The 22,880-nt window shown below is 37.4% G+C and overlaps 1 protein-coding gene across 1 annotated transcript; it reads right to left on the reverse strand.

Moving 5' to 3' along the window:
- Nucleotides 1-1,783: 1,783 nt before the first annotated feature.
- Nucleotides 1,784-21,134, reverse strand: LOC123516924 (prohibitin-like). The gene is made up of 7 exons (XM_045276694.1): nucleotides 20,893-21,134; nucleotides 16,548-16,709; nucleotides 16,051-16,193; nucleotides 14,231-14,347; nucleotides 13,148-13,243; nucleotides 12,721-12,863; nucleotides 1,784-2,251 (listed from the first exon to the last, which is right to left on the reverse strand). Exons 1-7 carry the CDS (start codon nucleotides 20,987-20,989, stop codon nucleotides 2,182-2,184), a joined length of 828 nt encoding a protein of 275 aa, XP_045132629.1. The 5' UTR covers nucleotides 20,990-21,134; the 3' UTR covers nucleotides 1,784-2,181.
- Between the last annotated feature and the right edge of the window lie 1,746 nt (nucleotides 21,135-22,880).

Here is a 22,880-nt window from a genome sequence, read left to right on the forward strand (position 1 = left end):
TTGTTCATGAATTGAAATGCCACTCTTATATTAGTCAACATTTTACATGATAATCCAAACATCTTGCTTATGTGTTTTCTGGGGTTCAGATTTTCCTGTATAATCACTCCTAATTTTTTTTCCTCTTTAGTTTTCATTATTTGTTCCTCTCCCATTTGATAGTTCCATACCAGTCTTCTTTTGCTCTTTCCTAGTTCCATTATGTGACATTTCTTGGCACTGAACTCGTTTCCATTTCTTACTCCACTAATAGATCTTATTTATATCTTCCTGTAACAGCTAACAGTCCTCCCGGATTTTGATAACTCTTAGCAGCTTTGCATCATCAGCAAATAAATTAATGTAACTGTTTAACCCATTGTGAATGTCATTTACATATATGTGAAACATAATGAGGGCTAACACTGACCTTTGTGGCACTGCTTGTTAGTTTACCCTAAGATGAGTATGTATCTCTGATCACAGTTCTCATCTCCATCCTTCAAATAATCCCTTGTCCATTCTAACAAAGTTCCTCACAGTCCTCCAATGTTCTCCAGTTTCCAAAGTAGTCTTCCATGAAGGAATTTATCAAAAGCCTTTTTCATGTCCAGGTATACTGTGCCCACCCATCCATCTCTGTTTTCCAGTCCTTCTATTACTCTCTGTAGAAGCTTAATAAGTTTGACACACATGACCGTCCTGTCGTCCTTGGAAAGCTAGATAAGTCGGTGTGTGGGGAAACCATGCCATTGTTCCTCAAGGATGCTGCTGGACAGGCTGAGAGCCCTGTGGTCACTTCAGATGTCAAGGTTGAGGGATTGGATGATAATGCTTTTCTGCAATGTGTTCTTAAGTGGACAAGGAAGCAGCAGGTACATATCTATATGAAGCAGTCACATCCAGTGGATATGCAGCAGGCATTGGCAAAGGCCATGGAGTTCAAGGCTTTCTTGTACACTGGGGGGCAAGTGAGTAAAAGAATGACAATGAGAAAAGTGAGGTGGACAAAACCAGAAAAAAAGAATTGTTGTTTAGTTGTCTGGATGGGCATATCACTGTGTGTAATGATGTTTTGTGGATGCTAAAAAGAACAAAAGAAAGAAAAGAAAGAAAAAGAAAATATGCACAGATGTGCAGGACAAAAAGTTAAAAAGGAAGTCAGGTATTTTATGAATGAACTATGAAAAAAAGCACCGAATAAGAAAGGAATGACTGCAACAAGCGAGTAATTTTGTTTGAGGTGAATGAGGAGTGACAATGATGACAGAATGAAAATGACTCAGTCCTGTTGTTTCTGGGAAGGGATATGGGTGCACTTTGTAGTGCCAATTGGCATATGGACCCAATTTGAATTACTGCATCTGCTGTGGTCTTGGGATTTGATTTGGTGCAAGAGAAAATAATTTCATCATGAAGAGACAGGTATGGGTATGCTGTTAGGCCTTGCTGTGGATGTATGTAACCAGCTGTGCCTGAACTCCTGGAATGTAATACAGTGGTTCTTTAAGACTGTCTATTTCTGCCAGGAACTGACAGTGAATGTATGAGATGCTTTGTGTGAGTCAGCCCTTGTGGGATAGCCAACCTGGCATATACATAATGTTTAGGAACATGAGCAAATAATGTCTCAGAAAATGCACACGATTTGGTAACAGCTGATGAAAATGATTTAGAACTTTTTATTTCTAAATATTCTTCACTCATCAATTACAATATAATACATATTTATCCAAAGATAAATTTGAATGATAACCATATGACACAGAAATTAATAATGGAATACTGGATAATAAAAATACACTCTCATATAATTTCTTTACAAAACCCACAATTGCAGATATAATTAACAACTTCCTTTATACATGACAAGAATGTTTTACTTGTCAACCTACTTTGAAATGTAAATTCATGACTTAACAAAATTTGTGAACTAGTTCTATATTATAGTGCAACAAAGTTCAAACAATGAAAAAAAAATAAAAAAATTAAAATGCTGTGGAATGAAGTTTCAGTACATGACTTCAAGAAAAGTTAAATTAGATCAAGATTGCTATACTTCAAAGAACACAAAGCTAAGTCAATCATTAACTACATACTTCTCTTTCCTCAAATCCATGAATTTTACATGGACACAGCTTTAGTCTCCTGGCTTCCACTCTATTCAATTGCTGCAGCTTGAAGTTTCTTTTTTTTTTCTTTTTACTGAGGCAGGGAAAGGAGGGTACTCTGGTTGTTGGGGAGATAGACCACATTGCGGTTCTTTGCCAACCTATGGAAAGAAAATTACATCAACATTTTTCTTAAAAACAAAAATGATGTTATTTCTATATAAAAGAAGCCATGATAATAAAATCTAGAAGAAAGTTTACTAAACTAGAGCTCTAACAAAAGTTATATAGACCATCAACTAATAAAGAGATTTATGTGGACTGTTATGTTTTCATAGTTAATACAAAATGTTCAGGAATGATTAAATATAACAGTACACCTATCTTGGATTACATCCTTAATCTGCTCTATGATGCAGGTTACAACCTGATTTGGGCAGCAGTTCAATCTTCATTTTCAATTAATATCAATGCAAAATTAATGAACAATTCTGGGGCTATTTCTTTTAAATTTCCTCTAATATTTACATTGCAATGATTTCCAACTTTATCTTAATGCTTATCACACTTTTTTAATTCCCACCACTTGCACTAGCACTTATCACTTGCTTCAAAGGTATTTTCAAGGTAGAATAATCACACGATAAGGCAGCAAGGCACAACACAAGGTATGTCCAAAGTGAGCATGAGCTTAAGGTGCATGCACAGAGAAAGCAGGTTAAAGTTAAAGTAAAATTTCGTTGGTTTTAGTTCCGATATCCATCATGGCTCTCCAGAACCTCAGCCATGTGAACCCAACTCACCACTGTGGCACTCCAACCACAGCAGTAACCTCCCAGTAAACAGCTTAAATTCATGAGCCCGAATGAGACTCAATCTGCCAACCTTAGTACTGCCAGGCCAATGTGTTATCACTGTACTAGTCAGAATGCTGGTTTCCAGTGCTACCCCAAGTTGGTAGCCAACATGATAAGGTGTCCATAAAGTAATAAATTCTGACCTCTGCTTATTTCTATAAAACATCTTTCTTTATATATAGCTCCAGCTGTTAAATCTCAAACAGAGGACTCCATTCACATACCCACACACAGATAATGAAAAGTAATAAAGAAAAAGGCTTTGTGGGTGATTTTTCAGGACACAGTGTCACCAGAGAAATGTATAAGGTAAGGGGAAGTTTTGAATACATATATTATGATAAGTAACACTACAATGACTTCTATATACATGGACATGGATATGATGATATAAAAAAAAAAAAAATAAATAAATAAAATAAATAAATAAATAAAAAAAAAAGCTGCAGTTATAAGGTCAGCACATACGAAAAAGAATACAAGGATATTAGAGAGATTTTTTTTTCTAATGTTAAGGCCTATAGTGCTTGTAGGTCTACTTGAAGAGTATGGGAAGTGCTGTTCAGCTTCCAACCATTAGCAGCACAGGCAAATTGATGCAATGTTCCCGGAACCCACCGCAAGGTGGCACTACACGATTAAAGCTTTGATGGAACACAACAGAATAGTTTAGTACAGATTTGCCTGGTAATGATGCGGGACGTCTAATTATCTATGATGCAGTCACTCTGTCGAGGTTGTACCGCATGGAATACCTTAGAATGGCCTCAAAATTGAAAGAAACCATGAAAAATATACTGACCAGCATTGTTTTCGGCAAAAAGAGTGGCATTTAATCGAAAAGGCACAAGAGCCGTGACGTCACAAGTGTCTTGATCTTGATCTTGATGTTACAGACCAAAACGTGGATATTTGAGTTTTTTTTGACATATTTGTACATCATGAATAATGTTTGATGATGAATAGGGCAAAGTATTAGTGACATGGGCATCTAAAAAAGTGAAAGAAATGTTATATAATGTATATGCGAATACTGCAATGATAAATGTGGATATGGCACGTAGCCCCCGTGTTTATTGCCGTTTGTGCTAACGGTTTGAGTCTGGTGTGACGTAGCGAGGTATCAGAGACTTTTCAGAGTACGATACAACAAGAGGTGGTGAGTTGCTGGGGACGAGGGAGTGTATGAGTGTCAGGAAGGGAGACCTGTTTGGCGGGTGGCGCGGAAACGGATCACCTAATAGTATCGCAGCCAAACCTGCGCTGCTCATGCATCTAGACGAGAGCAAGGCTGGAAACCGGATCGGGGAAACTCCACTACACTACACCGGGGGAGAGAGTGAAAAAAAAAAGTTGGCGTTAATTTTTGTTATGTGGCGCTTTTGAGTTTTGTTTTATTGTTATTATTATTATTATTATTATTATTATTATTATTATTATTATTATTATTATTATTATTATTATTATAAAAGATTGGAATGCAAAGCATTCCAATCTTTTACATTGGTAAACTGCCGCTTCCCTGGACAATACATGTATTCGTACAAGCATCAGGTCTGGAATACTCTTTCAAAACTTGCTGTTGTGTATGGGAACTAAACCTTTGTCCGCCAACAAACAATACCACCCAAAAAGTACAGCCTAATTTCAAACTGCAAAAAATTTCCCCCTGCAGTTATTCAGTACTGTAATTATTGAGGAAAAGCAGTTAGCCATCCCTTATATTACTCAAGTATCAGGTTCATAACTCACTATGCGTCACGACCCCTACACATGTACGTACATGTACGTCCCTTTATCTAGATGCAAAGCATGGCATCAATCCCTAGTTCCGAAAAACTCTGGATTTATAGTGGTACCCATATTAGGGACCACATCACCACCCCACACACATCTTTGGTGTAAGGCAGTAACACCTCCATCTAAAAAAAAAAAAATAAATAAAAAAAAAAAAAAAAAAATAAAATAAATAAATAAATAAAAAATAAAATAAATAAATAAATAAAAAAAATAAATAAATAAAATAAAAAATAAATAAATAAATAAAATAAAAAGGTAATGGGAAGAAATGAGATTAATGACATTGGAAGAGAGAACAGAAAAGGGTGACTTGATAAAAAGCATATAGAAAAAGTAGCTAGACAAATTTTTGAGATGCATGTGGATGAGGGAACAAAATGTACAAGAGGATATACAAAAAGAAATTAACAAGAATAAATGTTTCAATGATATCAGGAAATGTAATTTCCCATATAGGAGCACTGATCTGTTTAACAATTTAAATGATGTGGTTAGAGCTATTAAAGTGAGCAAATCTGAAAAGAAATGAGATAACTGCTGTGGTACAGTGGAACCATGTGCGCTTTGAGGTCTGAGGGGTCTCCAAGCGCATGGGTTCGAATCCTGTCCACGGTCCCAGTGTAGGCTGGGCTACCTCATTTGGGGCAATGGTTTCCTAGCGGGTGGGCTTTGAGATAGGAGGTACCCTAAACAGTATTCCCTTTAGTCCATAAATTCCCATGAAAAGCCCACATGGTATATATATATATATATATATATATATATATATATATATATATATATATATATATATATATATATATATATATATATATATATATATAAAAGGGAACAGGACAAATGACCTTTGGCTCAGACCCTGTACAAAACAACAAGGTAAATAAACAAACACACTAATGACAATGATAATAATACTGTGGAAAGTAATGAAGGGAACAGCCCATATTTCCTTCACCTTCCACAACTCATCATAGCCCACAGCCTATCTACAACATTGCTGTTAGCAGTGTGCTTATTCCATTTATTCTATATTGGTTGTTTCTCACATACTTTGGTAATCAAAAGCTCAATATTCATCTAACTTTCCATTCAGTAGCGTCTACCAGCACGTATTAAACAACAAAGAATGATCCCACCAGAGAGGACAATGAATTGGTGCAAGCTGCTAGTGTCTACTTGCTTGAATCTGCTTCCTCTGTGCATGCTTTCACTTGTTTGTATGATGTAATTCTTGGTAGAGGTCAGCACCTGTTGCCTACACTGGCAAACCCTTAGGTGAGATGAAGACTTTGGGCAGAAAGACAATGGTAGGAATACTGTGGTGTCACTTGTAGCGTGGGTACAAGTTAGGTCCATGGGAACATGTCAATGCAAAATCTAGGTTTGGGAATGTACTTAAGTGAATGTAACCCAGTGTGTGTGTGTGTGTGTGTGTGTGTGTGTGTGTGTGTGTGTGTGTGTGTGTGTGTGTGTGTGTGTGTGTGTGAGAAAGGGAGGTTTGGTGGCAACTGATATGATTCCTATAAAATGTCTATCTATCCACCTATATCTGACGTCCTACTCCCATTTCCCAGAGTGTTATGACCAAGGCACAAGAGCCTACATCTCTCCCATCCAAGTGTTTGCCTTTTTGGTTGTGTAAGTGCTCTGCCTTTAACATCTCTTAAATATCTTTTAGTATATCCTCTCATCAAGTGACCTTTCTATCTTATTGCCTTAATTTTTGCTGGTATACACTTCATTCACATAATCTTCATTCTTCATCCTTTCAAAGAATCTAACTTACAACAATGTGTTTCTTTTTGTTCATTCTACTGCTTCATTCCATTAGCACAAGTGCTCATATCACATCTCTCAAAAACACTTTCATTGCTCTCCACAGTGACTCTTCATGTCCTTTCTAGAAAATTCACTGCTGCAACAATCACCCTTGATTGCCCTACTCCACTTCTCAGATCTTAACACGTTACTTGCGGCTGGCACCGCGGCAAACTCTCCCTCACTGCGATTGAAATATATCGTTGTCACGTCAGTGTGGCTCCTGCCAGCGAAGTGAGAGGAGGTGAGTGAAGTCTGGGAGCACACATGAACACACTGGCAACCTCAAATCGTTTGCCCACCGGTGGGCAAACGATTTGATATTACTGCGATGCGACCCACTGGTGGACAAAATTTTTTTATTTTCACAGCATCTCTATACGTATACAGTAAGCCCCTGAATTAAGCGAAATCCAGCTTAGCAAAACCCTCATTTAGTGACTATCTGGAAAAAGGCCAAGCCCTCAAGTTTAGCGATTTTCTCTCATATTAAGTGAATGTACCGCGCTACACTGTCCCGCCTCCTGCTCGCTCTGAGCCAATTGTCCTGCCTCCCTCTCGCTCTGAGCCAATCGCTTGTCTGTTTGGCCGTGACCTCAGCCCCACAGTGCCTTTGGCATTCCTGCTCGACACTTGAGCTATTGTGTGTGTTAACCCTTAAACTGTGGCAATCGTTTATATAATCAAGCCTCTCAAGTACTGTGACGCAGCGATCGCTTATGTAATCATGAATTTTCGCGGGGAATGTTTTGAATTTTCATGGCGCATTTCCCTTCAGATCTGCTCTTGTGACTCCTCCCCACTTAGTGTTGCCATCATGAGGGCTCCAGATACTATAACAAGGGCCTCACTTGAGTTTTTACGGAAAAGTAGGAGACACCTGGCAACTCCTCTTGACTCGTCGGGTAGAATCCAGCCTTGAGTATCATAGAAAATGTAGAAAACTTTATAGGGGAGACCAAATTATGCTATAGTTTATTACTTCTATCTCAATCAAGAGATTATTGTTATTATATCAGCTTCTTACGGCATAGGGGCAACAATCCTAGTAGCATTTTGAGCTGTGGTATTATACAGAGGACTTGTGTCATGGAGGACATACAGAAACACACACACAGCTCTATCATACACAATACGTACAAAACATCTGCACAGTGAATTCGTGTCTCGTACACACGCACACACACACACAAAGCTCAATCAAACATTCCCAATACGTACAGAACACCCGTACAGAGGATTCGTGACACACACACACACACACACACACACACACACACATACACACGGGACGGATGAAGTCTCAGGCAGAATACTGAAAGAATGTAGGGAAGAACTAGCAAGTCCAATATACAACATCATAAAATGGTCAATAGAAAATGGAACAGTGCCAGCGGAGTGGAAAAGAGCTGAGGTGGTTCCCATATATAAGAGCGGAAGGAAGGAAGAACCTTTGAATTACAGACCGGTATCACTAACTAGTGTAATATGCAAGATGTGTGAAAAAGTAATAAAGAAGCAATGGATTGAGTTTCTTGAAGACAACAAAATATTATCAAATAGCCAATTTGGTTTTAGAAAAGGTCGGTCATGTGTGACAAATTTATTGAGTTTCTACTCTAGAATAGTTGATAAAGTACAAGAGAGAGAGGATGGGTTGACTGTATTTATTTAGATCTAAAAAAGGCTTTTGATAAAGTGCCACATGAAAGATTACTATGGAAGTTAGAGGAGAAGGGTGGCTTAAAAGGAAGCACATTGAGATGGATGAAGAATTACTTAAGGGGGAGAGAAATAAGGACGATAGTTAAAGATATGAAGTCCAAGTGGAGAACAGTAGACAGCGGAGTGCCACAGGGGTCAGTATTGGCACCAATACTTTTTCTCGTATATATAAATGACATGCCAGAGGGAGTGAACAGCTACATAAATCTGTTTGCGGACGATGCGAAACTGTGCAGAGTCATTAAACAAAAAGAGGATTGTGAAATACTACAGGAAGACTTAAACAAGATCTGGAAATGGAGCAAAAAATGGGAGATGGAATTCAATGTGGACAAAAGCCATGTCATGGAAATGGGAAAAGTGAAAGACGACCAGTGGGAATCTATAAGATGGGAGATGGAGTAGAACTAGAAAAAGTAAAAAAGGAAAAGGACTTGGGAGTGACAATGGAAGAAAATAATCAACCGGTTAGCCATATTGATAGAATTTTCAGAGAGACGTATAATTTGCTAAGGAATATTGGAGTAGCATTTCACTATATGGACAAGGAAATGATGAAGAAATTGATAAGTACTAAAATAAGACCTAGATTGGAATATGCAGGAGTTGTGTGGACTCCCATAAAAGAAACACATAAGAAAATTAGAGAGACTACAAAAATGGCTACAAGAATGGTTCCAGAATTTAAAGGGATGGCATATGAGGAGAGACTAAAGGCAATGGATCTACCAACCTTGGAGCAGAGAAGAGAGAGGGATCTGATACAAGTTTATAAATTGATTAACGGAATGGATCAAGTGGATAATGAGAAACTGATCCTGAGAGAAGAATATGACTTTAGAAGCACAAGATCGCATAGTAAGAAACTAAGGAAGGGACGATGTCTGAGAGATGTTAAAAATTTAGTTTCCGCAAAGATGTGTTGAGACTTGGAACAGTTTGAGTGAGCAAGTGGTGTCAGCAAAGAGTATACATAGTTTTAAAGAAAAATTGGATAAGTGTAGATATGGAGACGGGACCACACGAGCATAAAGCCCAGGCCCTGTAAAACTACAACTAGGTAAATACAACTAGGTAAATACACACACACACACACACACACACACACACAGATAAAGTTCTATCATACATATATATGTACAAAACATCTGTACAGAAGACTCATATCATGTAGGATACGCATGAAACATGCACACACACACACACACACACACACATATATATATATATATATATATATATATATATATATATATATATATATATATATATATATATATATATATATATATATATATAAAAAAAAAATATATATATATATATATATATATATATATATATATATATATATATATATAGAGAGAGAGAGAGAGAGAGAGAGAGAGAGAGAGAGAGAGAGAGAGAGAGAGAGAGAGAGAGAGAGAGAGAGAGAGAGAGAGAGAGAGAGAGAGAGCGAAGAAAACGGCCCAGCTTGGTACCACTCAGCTCCCAACCCGGACCATACAGTACACCCGACGTGTCACTAGTTCCTCGCGCTTTTCAAAGCCCATGAAGTTTTGTAGGCCTACTTCTTGCTCTATTTATTTATTTACAGATTCAAAACTTTGGTATTACTGCATTTTGGATGTTTGCCATTCATGGCAATGTTGCAGCTGTAAATGGGGACTCGAAATGGGGACTTTGGGCAGACGAAAGACTGATTGGTATTTTTCCCTATTTAAAGCAGTATTCAGATTTGGCGAAATTCCAATTTAGCAATGGTTTCGGCAGACTAATAGGATCGCTAAATGTGGGGGCTTACTGTACTTTCCATTACTAACAATTTGTTTAAATATCTTTGTCTGTTTTGCAGACTTAGAAAATGCATCCTAAACAATTTTATGGTGGACCTAGTTCAACAGAAGAAAGGGAAGATAGCATTTCCTATCAGAAGCTGAAGGATCAAAGAGAGAATCTCGAAGAGATGTGCAGGGTGTTATTAAATAATATCCACAAACGAAGGAATTAAAGTAGCATCAAAAAGAGCAAAAGAAGTATCTACTTTCTGCAGCTTGTGTGATGGCAAGCCTTGCCTATGTCTGTCATGCTTTTAAAAAAACATTCAAAGTAAATAATGGAAACATGTAGCAGGTATTTTTTCAGTAAATTTCTTTCTTGTTTCATTACTTATGTTTATAAGATATGAAGTTTTTGAGGATCATCAATGGTTCCTTTTGCTAAAGTTTGTCCAATTGATAGGAAAATTATGAAAAGATCAATAATGAAAATTACTAAAGCTTGTCAAGGAAAGTCCAATCTGTTTCAATTATTTGTCATAGAAATGTTTTATGTTCTGAAGGGTTTTATTACATTTATTAGAAAAAAATATGAAAACAGGATGATTTTTAATTTAATAAAGAGAATTTATGCTCTCCTCATGTATTAGGAAAATAGTATGATAAACAGGGGTGTGGAGTCGGAGTCGAGGAGTCGGCTACTTTTGGCCGGAGTCGGAGTCGGTAAAAATATGAGCGACTCCGACTCCTTTACGTGATAAATTTTCGAGTAAAGATTCCACTTCATGGAGATTGGAGATTCCTACAAATTGAGAGAAATTGACTTTGTGGAGGATGTGTCCAATCAAGCACTACATATAAAGATAATTTTTATTAATTTATGATAATTGTATAATCGTCAAGTACACTTATTATGGATTGACTCGAAAATATGTAAGTATTGATTCTCTTAACTTTCGTCTTTTTTGGGTGTGGCAACTAGTGGGCTTTTTGCTTATTCTTTTCCTTTAGCCACCATCCCTCATGTAAAAAGAAATAGACTATATCATTGTATTGTAAAAAAAAAAAAAAAAAAAAAAAAAACGGAGTCGGAGTCGCAACCTTCAAATTTCCTGGACTCGGAGTCAAAGTCGGAGTTGCAACATTTAAATTTACTGGAGTCGGAGTCGGACTTTTGAAAATCCGACTCCACACCCCTATTTTTTCATTTTTTTTTTTTTTATAATTCTAAAAATGAAATAAACTTCATGTTACTTATCAATAAGTGTTTACTATGCCCTCCTATGCATACTGTTTATTGCAATTTTATTATATAATCCAATTTCTGTTAATAGTAAGACAGAAATGTGATATCTATGAAAACTGCTGTACGACCTACTGGTGGGTCACATCGCAACATTGGCCAAACGCTGGCGACCCACGGGTGGGTCATATTGCAAGTAACGTGTTAATATTACCATTGGGTGAATACTATTCCTTAAATTTCTTTATATAAAATGACCACAGTTCTCCTCTTTATAGTTCTTGCAGTTATTTCCCATCTATCTCCTTATGTTTCTATAAAACTGCCTTCAAATTTTTAAACTAACCTTACCTCTTTCTTTTATAACCACTTCACACTTCACATCCTTCCACAGCAAACATCCTTACTTTACTAAGGCCAAACACTTCCATTTCCACTCAAAAACTATTACCATTACCCTTAAACAGTGGACAAAAATGGGAATAATTTCTCTCTCTCTCTCTCTCTCTCTCTGAGAGTAAGAACGATCCTGAGGATTGTTAAATAGAATGAGACTGAGAATGAAAACAAAATTACATGAAAGTGAGAAATAGCAAGAAACAATGAAGAATAACAGAATAAGTGAAGGGGAGAGAGAGGAATCACTCTGACACACAAGTGGAAGGTGACAAGAAGGATGGTTTGAGACAAGGTGAAAAGAGGAGAGGAAAGGAACAGGAGGAGGAAGGAATGTAACCAGAAAAGGAGAGTACATATGGCAAGGACATGTAGGAAGGGTGAAAGAAGATGAGAGGATGGAGATGGATAGATAAAAAATAATTTGAACAGGGACAGGAAAAAAGGAATCCTTAATCCCACAACTGTTTGTGAAGCAATGAATGATACCTGCATTGTCTTTCCACCATAAGGATTCTGAATTAAAAGAAGACCGGAATGAATAGCCAAGACTATTCTTACTCTCTCATTTGAAATATAAAACAAAGAAAAGGGACAAAAAGCCTAAGGAAGAAGAAGAAGAAGAAAAAAAAAATGATCATATCTAAAATCTGCACTCAGTTGATATAGATAGAAAAAAATATCTAATCATATAAAGACTGGTCCTATAGACCAGGAAAGCATGTCTTAAAAGTAATCAAAACTTTAAGAGAATGCACCTCAAAACATATTTCTTTCACTTTTGAAAGACATTACCTCAGCCATTTATGCATCAATTTTAATCAAACAAAAGTCTGTCCATTACAATGTAAGGTGGAGCCTTCTCCATACACATCACCAAATTGTTCTCCACAGAAGAGGATCAATGAAGGACCCTTCTTTTCATACAGATATGGCCCCCAAGGCTACATGTTGAAAACTAGATTTTAGTGATATATCAGTTGTTATCATTCATATACTCAAACTTTAAAACTTACTTGTAAGCAATGTCTTCTGATGCTTCAATCCTCCTGAGTTCAACCAGACCCTCTCCTGCCTCACCAAATGCCTTGGCCAGTAATGTGGCAGCTGAAGCATCACCATCAGCACTGATAATGGCTGCTTTCTTCTCTTGTTCAGCCTAAAAACAAAAACAAAAATCTCTAGTTTTTCCTCTTCTTAAAATTAGCAAAAGAATCAATAAAGATATGTAAATAAGTATAATGAATGCTTTCTTAAAGTAAAATTGCTTACATGCTTAAAAGTAAAATGTATAAAATAATTTTGTACCCACTGAGAGACAGGTGATACAAGCAACACTATTTTATCCTGTAAACAGTTACATTTATGACATCATAGAAAACCAACCAACAAACAATGACAATGAAGAGAAAATACTCCCTTTAAGTCTTTATGTACACTGACCTTATCCACAAGGAACTTTGCTCTTTCTGCTTCCTGTTGTGCCACTTGTTTCAATTCAACAGCCTGAGTAAATTCTTTGCCAAAGGTCAAGTGGGTCTGAAATATCCATCAAATATTAGAACATTTGAGATTCACTGTAAAATTCAACCAATCAGTAAAACAAATACAATCATATCTTTATTATACAAAATGGACATTTTTTTTCCCCTCTTTTAAGGTATGCTATACTGAAGAGGAGGTATGAGAAGCATAGGGATTGGGACAAGAGACAGGGAAAGGGTGTGGAGGGGGAGAGGATGAAGGCAGGCACATCATACACATAAGAGGCAGCTTTAGCCAATGACAGAACAAACATTTCATCATACTTGAGGCACCCTGTGTTATAACTGCTCGCACCAAAACAAACAAAAGACCAAACTGAAATCATTGTATAAGCACTCTTATGAAGAGAGAAAGAATGTTCTTCCTAACAGTGTAGACAAAGTTAATTAAGGGAAAGAAGTCTGGTTGACCACTAATGCAGGTGTAACATGCTATTGAGACATACTGCATTACAGGCGACAACCAATGTTGGACACCGGTTAAACGAGTAAGATTGGCATCGGGGAGCCGGTGAACAATAACAATAAAATAAAACACTGCAGGTTCAACTGGTGAGGATATGCAAAGGGGGCACTTAAGAAGCTATTTAATATCCCAATAACAATGAAACTGACATACACATATAGATATAACATGAAACACATGAAACTGACATACACATATACATATAACACATAAATAAATACAACAATAAAGAACCCAACTTAATACCTAACAATAATACTAATCCTATATGGAGGCAATGTGGAAAAACACGGAACGAGGGGAAATGATACTTATGCGGTGTCGCAGTTACTTATTCCATAGCTCCCTCATCTCCTCCCTCTTTCTTCATGTCTTGTATTCACTGATACATACATACATCCATGTATAGGTATGTAACTGTCCCTAATATGATAGACAATTTTTTATAACAAGATCACTTGTATTGTAAAAATTTTAAATATTTCCAATTCATTTGCAAAAAATTCACATACTTACAATGGAAATATCATCCAAGATTATTCCAAACTGAGCTGAACGCTCAGTGAGTTGCTCAGAGACATTACGTGACACCTTTTCACGCTGGGTGATGAGTTCCCCAGCATCATACCTGGCCTGGAAATGACAAAATAAAATGACAAGGATGAATGGCTTAATGATGAAAAGATTTGATATTCTCAAAACTTTAATACTTAACTACTTTTGAAACTTATGCTACCTATGACCTCCAGTTTCACTTAATCCTAAATTCTTACCATCCTCTCTCTCTCTCTGTTCCCCATCCCAACCATTCTCCCTGTTTTCCCCTTCAATCCCTTTATTAATTTCTCTCTCTCTCTCTCTCTCTGTGTGTGTGTGTGTGTGTGTGTGTGTGTGTGTGTGTGTGTGTGTGTGTGTGTGTGTGTGTGTGTGTGTGTGTAATTCACCTCGGTTGCCTGCTGGTCACCCAGCCAGTCTTCCCCATTACGGAGCGAGCTCAGAGCTCATAGACCGATCTTCGGGTAGGACTGAGACCACATCAACACACAACACACACTGGGAAAGCGAGGCCACAACCCCTTGAGTTACATCCCTTACCTATTTACTGCTAGGTGAACAGGGGCCACACATTAAGAGGCTTACTCATTTGCCTCGCTGCTTACTAGGACTCGAACCCGGGCCTCTCGATTGTAAGTCGAGCGTGCTAACCACTACACTACGTGGTGTGTGTGTGTGTGTGTGTGTGTGTGTGTGTGTGTGTGTGTGTGTGTGTGTGTGTGTGTGTGTGTGTGTGTGTGTGTGTGTGAAAGGAAGAGTAATTCTGACGATTGCTAAATATAGATTGAGAATGATTGTAAATGAAAAGGAATGATACAAGAGTAAGAATGAAAGAGAAAGAATAAAGCAAATATGATGAAAGTGAGTGAAGTATTATGACTATGTCCCTTATCTCTGAGAGAGAGAGAGAGAGAGAGAGAGAGAGAGAGAGAGAGAGAGAGAGAGAGAGAGAGAGAGAGAGAGAGAGAGAGAGAGAGAGAGAGAGAGAGAGAGAGAGAGAGAGAGAGAGAGAGAGAGAGAGAGAGAGAGAGAGAGAGAGAGAGAGAGAGAGAGAGAGAGAGAGGAGGAGGAGGAGGAGGAGGAGGAGGAGGAGGAGGAGGAGGAGGAGGAGGAGGAGGAGGAGGAGGAGGAGGAGGAGGAGGAGGAGGCAGCAGCAGCTCAGAACAAGAAAAAGTTGGGTAGATCACACTTACGATTAAAATTATTATACAAAGATACTTAGGAAACAATCAGAGGCTGTATGCAGTGATTAGACGAGAAGCCCTTCAGAACATTTGTAGGATTTATGGTATTGCAGGAGAGGTTTTTTTATAGAGATGTAGATATGTGTGTGAAGAAGGAAGGAGAGTACATTACAGAGTTTTGCTATAGAAACAGGAGTGAGAAGTTTGAGTGACAACTAAACGGTTCCTTTATAATTCTATGAATGGATAAATGAGGATGATGAACACAAATAGAAGATATATTGGTGCAAACTTGAAACAGAATGTAGTATAAATATGCTACAGCAGCACGGTGTAACAGGAAAGTGTAATCAACCAAAACAGAGGTGGATGAATGGTGCTGACCAATGGATGTAATCTTCTATTTGTGGGACATTCATTTGTGACTCAGTAACATAGCTTTATCAATGTGGATACCTATTTATTCAGATAAGAATTATGAATAATAGATGAATAATATAACGAGTTTAAAAATAAAATCTACCCAAAGCTACCTTTATGTACCAAATGAATGAGTAAAAATATATTGTTAGATCAACAAACATGCTATTTACTTACCACAACTGCTTTCAGAACTTCATTTGTAATGGAAGGCAGGACACGATCTTCATAGTCAATACCCAGAGTAGTATAAATGCGGGGCAGCTGGTCACCAATAGGTCGGAATAAAACTCTTAGTGTGATGTTGACTGTTTGAAGATCTGAAAGACAATTTCATTTCAATATTAGGTTTTCATGTGGTACTAATGTGACAAGTGTCACATTTGTAGATAATTCCTCTTCCATATTTAGCTTTTTAAAAAGGAATAGGTCTCCTGCCTGGGAAGAACTTATCTGAAGGAGACATCAACTGTTATGAGAACTGTAACAAGGATCCTGTGATTTAGGACACTCAGGGAAACAGAAGGTCCTCAATTTGCTGATCAAGTCATGATGATCACTAAGGCTCAAATGGTTTTGAGCTAGCATTGACTTCTGTCACTACAAATATCAGAGTAAATTTCAAGATTAAATTAGACAAAAAGAACTTTGTCCAAGTATTCTAGAACACTCACCCTTACTACCAGTAACGACAGGGACATTTCTGGGACGAGTTTTAATATCAAACATGATTGGCTTCTGGACCCAAGGAATGAAGAAGTGTGTGCCTTCACCTACCACAACCTGCTTCACTCCCACAAATCTGTCAAAAATGACTGCTCGATGACCAGCATCCACTGAAAAAGAAAGATTAAATAATTACTTTTTATATCACATAATGAAAGACAAGACCAAAATCAATAATAATGTTATCACATTTCTGCTTCCTGTAAGTCATTAGCAAGGGATGGCCAATGCCCCAAACTCCATCACAAAATTGGACTAATATACAAACGAGTTTGAGGAATTTCTTAATGCATCAAAATACTTTTTAAGACTGTAAAACAGTGAGGCTCTCCTCTCCTCTCCTCTGACTGATCGTCTTCAGCCGCTTTCTCACTGCCGGAATATTACACCTCTTGCTATCTTCTGCTATTTTCATGCTAACTCCTTTTCTGATCTTGCTAACTGCATGCCTCCCCTGCTCCTGTGGCCTCGCTGCACAAGGATTTCTTCTTCCTCCAACTTATTAAAGCAAGAGCTAACCAGCAGTCTCAATTATTCATATCGTTCTCTGGTAAACTCTATCCCATATCTGGTATATCGAGATCTGTTATATCGAGGGTTTACTGTAATACAAAAGAAAAATTATCCTCCTAATAGCACAGAGAGAGAGAGAGAGAGAGAGAGAGAGAGAGAGAGAGAGAGAGAGAGAGAGAGAGAGAGAGAGAGAGAGAGAGAGAGAGAGAGAGAGAGAGAGAATGGCCAATTTGCAGTTTCACTCAACCATGGAATATCTGATGTGACTAATGCTTTTCTGGTGAGAAATGTAAGGAATTGATTGATGATATATATAATTTCCATCACAAATATTTTTTGAGTTATGACTGTTCTTTCATCTCCAACTTAGTCCTACCTCTCATTCTCAATGATCTTTGAGGACCTGTGGGAAATTGTGGTTTTCAGGTGGGGGAGCAGTAAATTGAGTAATGTGCACTGCAAAAATTGTTGGAAATCAACAAAATAAAAAATAAAAATCTGAAAATACTTTGTAGTGGCAACGACCACATGATTTTCCCTAGAAAATCATGGATGGATGGAGCCTCTGGGGTTTTTGCTGAATGTAGTGGATACAGCTAAAAACATAGCTAATTGTTGGCAATGGTACTCAACAATAACAAAGTAGCACTTGCAGCAGCTCCACCATCAAAGTATTCATTATATGATTTTGTTGATTTCCAACCTCTTTTGCAATGCACATTACTCAATTTAATGCTCTCCCACCCAAAAACCCCAATTTCCCACAGGTCCCTAAGATCATTGGGAATGAGAGATACGCACAAGTTAGAGTTGAAAAAGTTGTAACCCGAAAAATATTAATTTGCAATGGAAATAACATAAACTGTTATTCCATTCACTACATTTCTTACCAGAAAAACATTAGCCACATGGTTGGGTGAAATTGAAAATTGACAGAGAGAACTTTTACAAGTGGAAATATGTAGTATGTAAAGTGCAAGGGGATTGTAACCAAATACATTTAAATTGTATAAGGTATTCATAACTTCTTTTCTACAATTAAGAAAAATGTGATCATGAAATATATTACAGGAAAGTGTGATATCTATCTATCTATCTATCTATCTATCTATCTATCTATATATATATATATATATATATATATATATATATATATATATATATATATATATATATATATACACACACACACATTTCTCTCTCTCTCTCTCTCTCTCTCTCTCTCTCTCTCTCTCTCTCTCTCTCTATATATATATATATATATATATATATATATATATATATATATATATATATATATCCATCTATCTATCCATATATATATATATATATATATATATATATATATATATATATATATATATATATATATATATATATATATATATATATATATATATATATATATGGATCTGATGTTTTATTTACCTTCTGCTTCATGACCAAATGTAAATTCCTCAAAAATCCTACAATGGCATATAACTCAGTTCAGTCAAATTGCCATACTTATATTGCTGACATAAATATACAGGAATTGACAAGCCAGCAGGTTTGTGATATTCCCTACTACCTCATTAACTAAGCCCTGTCTCTTAATGCCTATTTGTCATATTGAGAAGGATACCAAGCCAGGTGAGTAATAGAGAATGGCAGGGAGAGAGAGAGAGAGAGAGAGAGAGAGAGAGAGAGAGAGAGAGAGAGAGAGAGAGAGAGAGAGAGAGAGAGAGAGAGAGAGAGAGAGAGAGAGAGAGAGAGGTGACATGGACAATAAGTGTTGGCATTCTCCAATTCTTTCAGTAACTTGTGTTTGTTGTCCAGGCTCTCAAAGTTTAGTAGGTGCCTCCCAAAAACTAAGTCCACAATGGTAGAGCTTTTGTGTTCAGGTGTTGGTGAGCATGCAGCTTTTGTGACATAGTATATTACACTTGCCAATCACAAGGCGCTAAGTTGTCACGTCACGTTAGAGCTGTCAATTAAAAGGCAAAACGTGTGGACCTGCACACTCACATCACCTAACTGCTGCAAGGTGGCTAACCAGCTTCATGATTACAATGGCTGATGTGATGGCAGCAAACAGGTGTGAGGACTGCAATATTGGACTACATGACTTTTGCTTGAGGTAATGTGGTAAAATGAAGGATCTCTTCAACTTCTATTTTAAAGAAAACAGCGTGAAGTGTGCAGAAAGATGGCTGTGCTGGACATTCAGGTTCGGTTAGGATAAAGATCCTAGGGGTGGTCTGGGGCGTGCAGCCCCACAATTAATTTAGTTTAGGAGGGCAGAGCCCCTCCTGCTAGAAAACGTTTAGGATAGGTTACGTTAAAGACTCTAGGGGGGGAGATCTGGGGCAGCAGCCCTAGTTCTATTACAGTTTCATACAATAAACTCTAGATGCCCTAGTTCTATTACAGTTTCATACAATAAACTCTAGATGGTTTTGGCCACCCTTAGGTTGTTGTTCTTACTATCTACATTTTCATTAAGTACACTACCTGCCGCAAATGAATAATAATGCTGCAATAGGTCCAGGAATGTGCGGTGTTCAGTGAGTTTTCTCTAAGTCCAGCAAGCTGTGGCGAGCCACGGAGCTCCATCACACTCGGAAATGAGCACTACACTGACTTGCACTTGTTTATAGTTGGGGTTTGTGGGTAACTGCTGAATAGGATTCTTATTGTATCTATAGTTCTTTTGTCCAATGATGTGTCACCACCTCTCAACACCACAAGCTGCACCAATGGGTATTTGCTATATGTATTCGTAGGTGGGGCACAGCTGGGCAAACAGGTGCACAGAGACATCTGTGTGCACAATTCAGCCATGGCCACCATTGACATTAGTTTCGACAATCGAGAAGAGGATGTCTCACAGCCAGGACCTTCATCCTTTCGTTAAGGTATTGTGAGGAGGGGTATTGGTAGAGAGAGGGCATATTGTGTGAAGCTATAAGAGAACTGGTGTAGGGGAAGCAGCCCCAAAAGGTAGGATATGGTAGGTTAAGTTTATGTTAGGGTTAGATTAGTGTCCTAGATGTGGGGAGTGCAGAGGGGTGCAGCCCCCCCAGCTAGAAAATGCTAGGTTAGGTTTATGTTAAAGTCATAGAGGAGGGGTGGGGGGGCACAGCTGCCCCTCCAAGAATACACTAGGGTAGGTTTATGTTAGGGTTAGGTTAGTGTCCTAGAGGGGCAAGGTTAGGTTATGTAAAATTTCCCAACATTTAGGGATACTTTCCTAGATTTAGATAAATTTACCTAGATTTAAGGAAATACCCTTATATTTAGGGAAATTCTTCAAATGTATAAGGATATTTTCCTAGATTTTTCAAAAAGCCATTTATCACTCATATACATGTCTCCCCCACCCAAAAGCCCCCCAAGCTTGTTGGAGTGGTTGGGGGAGTAATGGTAGAGACAGGGGATATTGTATTAAACTAAAAATTTACCGCAGCCCCCCAGCTGGTTTAGGCTAAGGAGGTTCGTACTTTCATGGGAGTCAAAAAAAAAAAAAAAAAAAATTCCGATTCCCCATGTGCCCCCAAGCTTGCGGAGAGGGAAAAGGTGCTGTTGGTATGATTTACCAAATGGCGATATACTTGATTTCGGAGACATATATCATGAGAACTATCAGATGAGAGAGGTACGAATTGGCCACGTACCACGAGCTAGAAAAGTAACAAATACCAATGACTATCTGTAGGGAAGAATTCATTATATATTTCCATGTCTTTCTAAGTTGCGGTACGCAATACCAGTGGACAAGATGACACAAGTCACACTCACCATTGTAAAGGGCCGAGTTTACCACGCCACCCACTACGGCCACACCAAACCCAATCTGTCCCACCCTGGTGAAGAGATTAGCAAGCTGCTGCGCCATCTCAATGTTCACTTGTGGGTGTCAGTTATGTATGATCGCAGGGTTCCCAGCACTCCGGTGTGCACCAACAGGGTGATGTAAGGCCGGGGCAGACGGATCACGGCAGACCACCACCACCACCACTACTACCACGCCGACTCTAACCTCTAAAACAATACTGGCACATCCCGATATACTTTGAAATATTACCTAGTGTATATATATATATATATATATATATATATATATATATATATATATATATATATATATAAATAAATAAATATATATATATATATATATATATATATATATATATATATATATATATATATATATATATATATATATATATATATATATATATATATATATATATATATATATATATATATATATATATATATATATATATATATATATATATATATATATATATATATATATATATATATATATATATATATATATATATATATATATATATATATATATATATATATATATATATATATATATATATATATATATATATATATATATATATAGAGAGAGAGAGAGAGAGAGAGAGAGAGAGAGAGAGAGAGAGAGAGAGAGAGAGAGAGAGAGAGAGAGAGAGAGAGAGAGAGAGAGAGAGAGAGAGAAACATTTGAAACATTATTTATTCGTAGCAGTAGCAGTAGTTAACTATGTATCTTCAGCATAAATTTGATATCTTGAATATAAATAGTTAAACTAATGCTAGCCTATATTAAGCATGGCTTTTCAGGCACAAATTATATAGTTAAAGATAATAACTGACTGGATCAACAGGGGCGAGAGAAACTGGCGGAAACGTCGCAGAACGCCAACTTCACATAGAAGCGGTTTTATTAAGAGATTAGATGTGCAGTCTCCAGTTTAGATTATGAGTAAAGGACAGACCGAAGATATTCAGTGTGGAAGAGGAAGACAGTTGAGCGTCATTGAAGAAGAGGGGATAGTTGTCTGGAAGGTTGTGTCGAGTTGATAGATGGAGGAATTGAGTTTTTGAGGCATTGAACACTACTAAGTTTTCCCTGCCCCAATCAGAAATCTTAGAAAGATCAGAAGTTAGGCGTTCTGTGACGTCCCTGCGTGATCTGTATGTGTATATGTACTATGTGCATATAGTATGTCCACATAATATCATTGGTATTATTTTCTTCTGTTGATCCAGTCAGTTGTTATTTTTAACTATATAATTTGTGCCTAAAAAGCCATGCTTAATATAGTGGAACCATGCGTGCTTTGGCGTCCGTGGGGTCTCTAAGCGCACGGGTTCGAATCCTGTCCACGGTCCGAGTGTAGGTTGGGCTTCCTCACTCGGGACAACGGTTTCCTAGCGGGTGGGCTTTGAGATAGGAGCTACCCTAAAAAGTATCCCCTTTAACCCATAAATTCCCGTGAAAAGCCCACATGGTATAGATAATAATAAAAAAAAAAAAAAAAAAAAAATCAGCTATAATGAAGTGTGGCCATACTACATGTATATATTTAGGCACATACATACACATACACATTCACATACATATTCAGTAAATAAACAAACAATTATCAGAGAGAGAGAGAGAGAGAGAGAGAGAGAGAGAGAGAGAGAGAGAGAGAGAGAGAGAGAGAGTTTTTCATTTAGTTTCTGTCCTTGGGTGTTAGTTATTTTTCTTGGTATCATAGCAATTACTGAGGGAACAAATATTTGAATGTTAATAATAATGATAACGAGCATTATTCTTTTCCATTTCCATACTTTTCATGATGCTTATAATGATGCATATGCCCCCTTTGGCCTCCCATACGCTCTCCTGTGCTCCTCCCCCAACACCGTCTTTTCTCCTCATTGAAGTTATTAGGCTATAAAATGCTGGTAAGTATATCACGAGTGAAAAATAACCGA

Source organism: Portunus trituberculatus, chromosome 41 (genome assembly GCF_017591435.1).
Source record: "Portunus trituberculatus isolate SZX2019 chromosome 41, ASM1759143v1, whole genome shotgun sequence".
Taxonomy (NCBI): Eukaryota; Metazoa; Arthropoda; class Malacostraca; order Decapoda; family Portunidae; genus Portunus; species Portunus trituberculatus.

Bases quoted from the DNA above. Each gene is read 5' to 3' on its own strand.
- LOC123516924 (XM_045276694.1), bottom strand. From the start codon at position 20,989: ATGGCGCAGCAGCTTGCTAATCTCTTCACCAGGGTGGGACAGATTGGG. The intron at 16,194-16,547 runs GTGAGTGTTCTA...ATTGTCTTTCAG, and splicing joins TGTCGTTACTGGTAGTAAGG to ATCTTCAAACAGTCAACATC. The intron at 12,864-13,147 runs GTCAGTGTACAT...TTTTGTTTTTAG, and splicing joins CAAAGTTCCTTGTGGATAAG to GCTGAACAAGAGAAGAAAGC.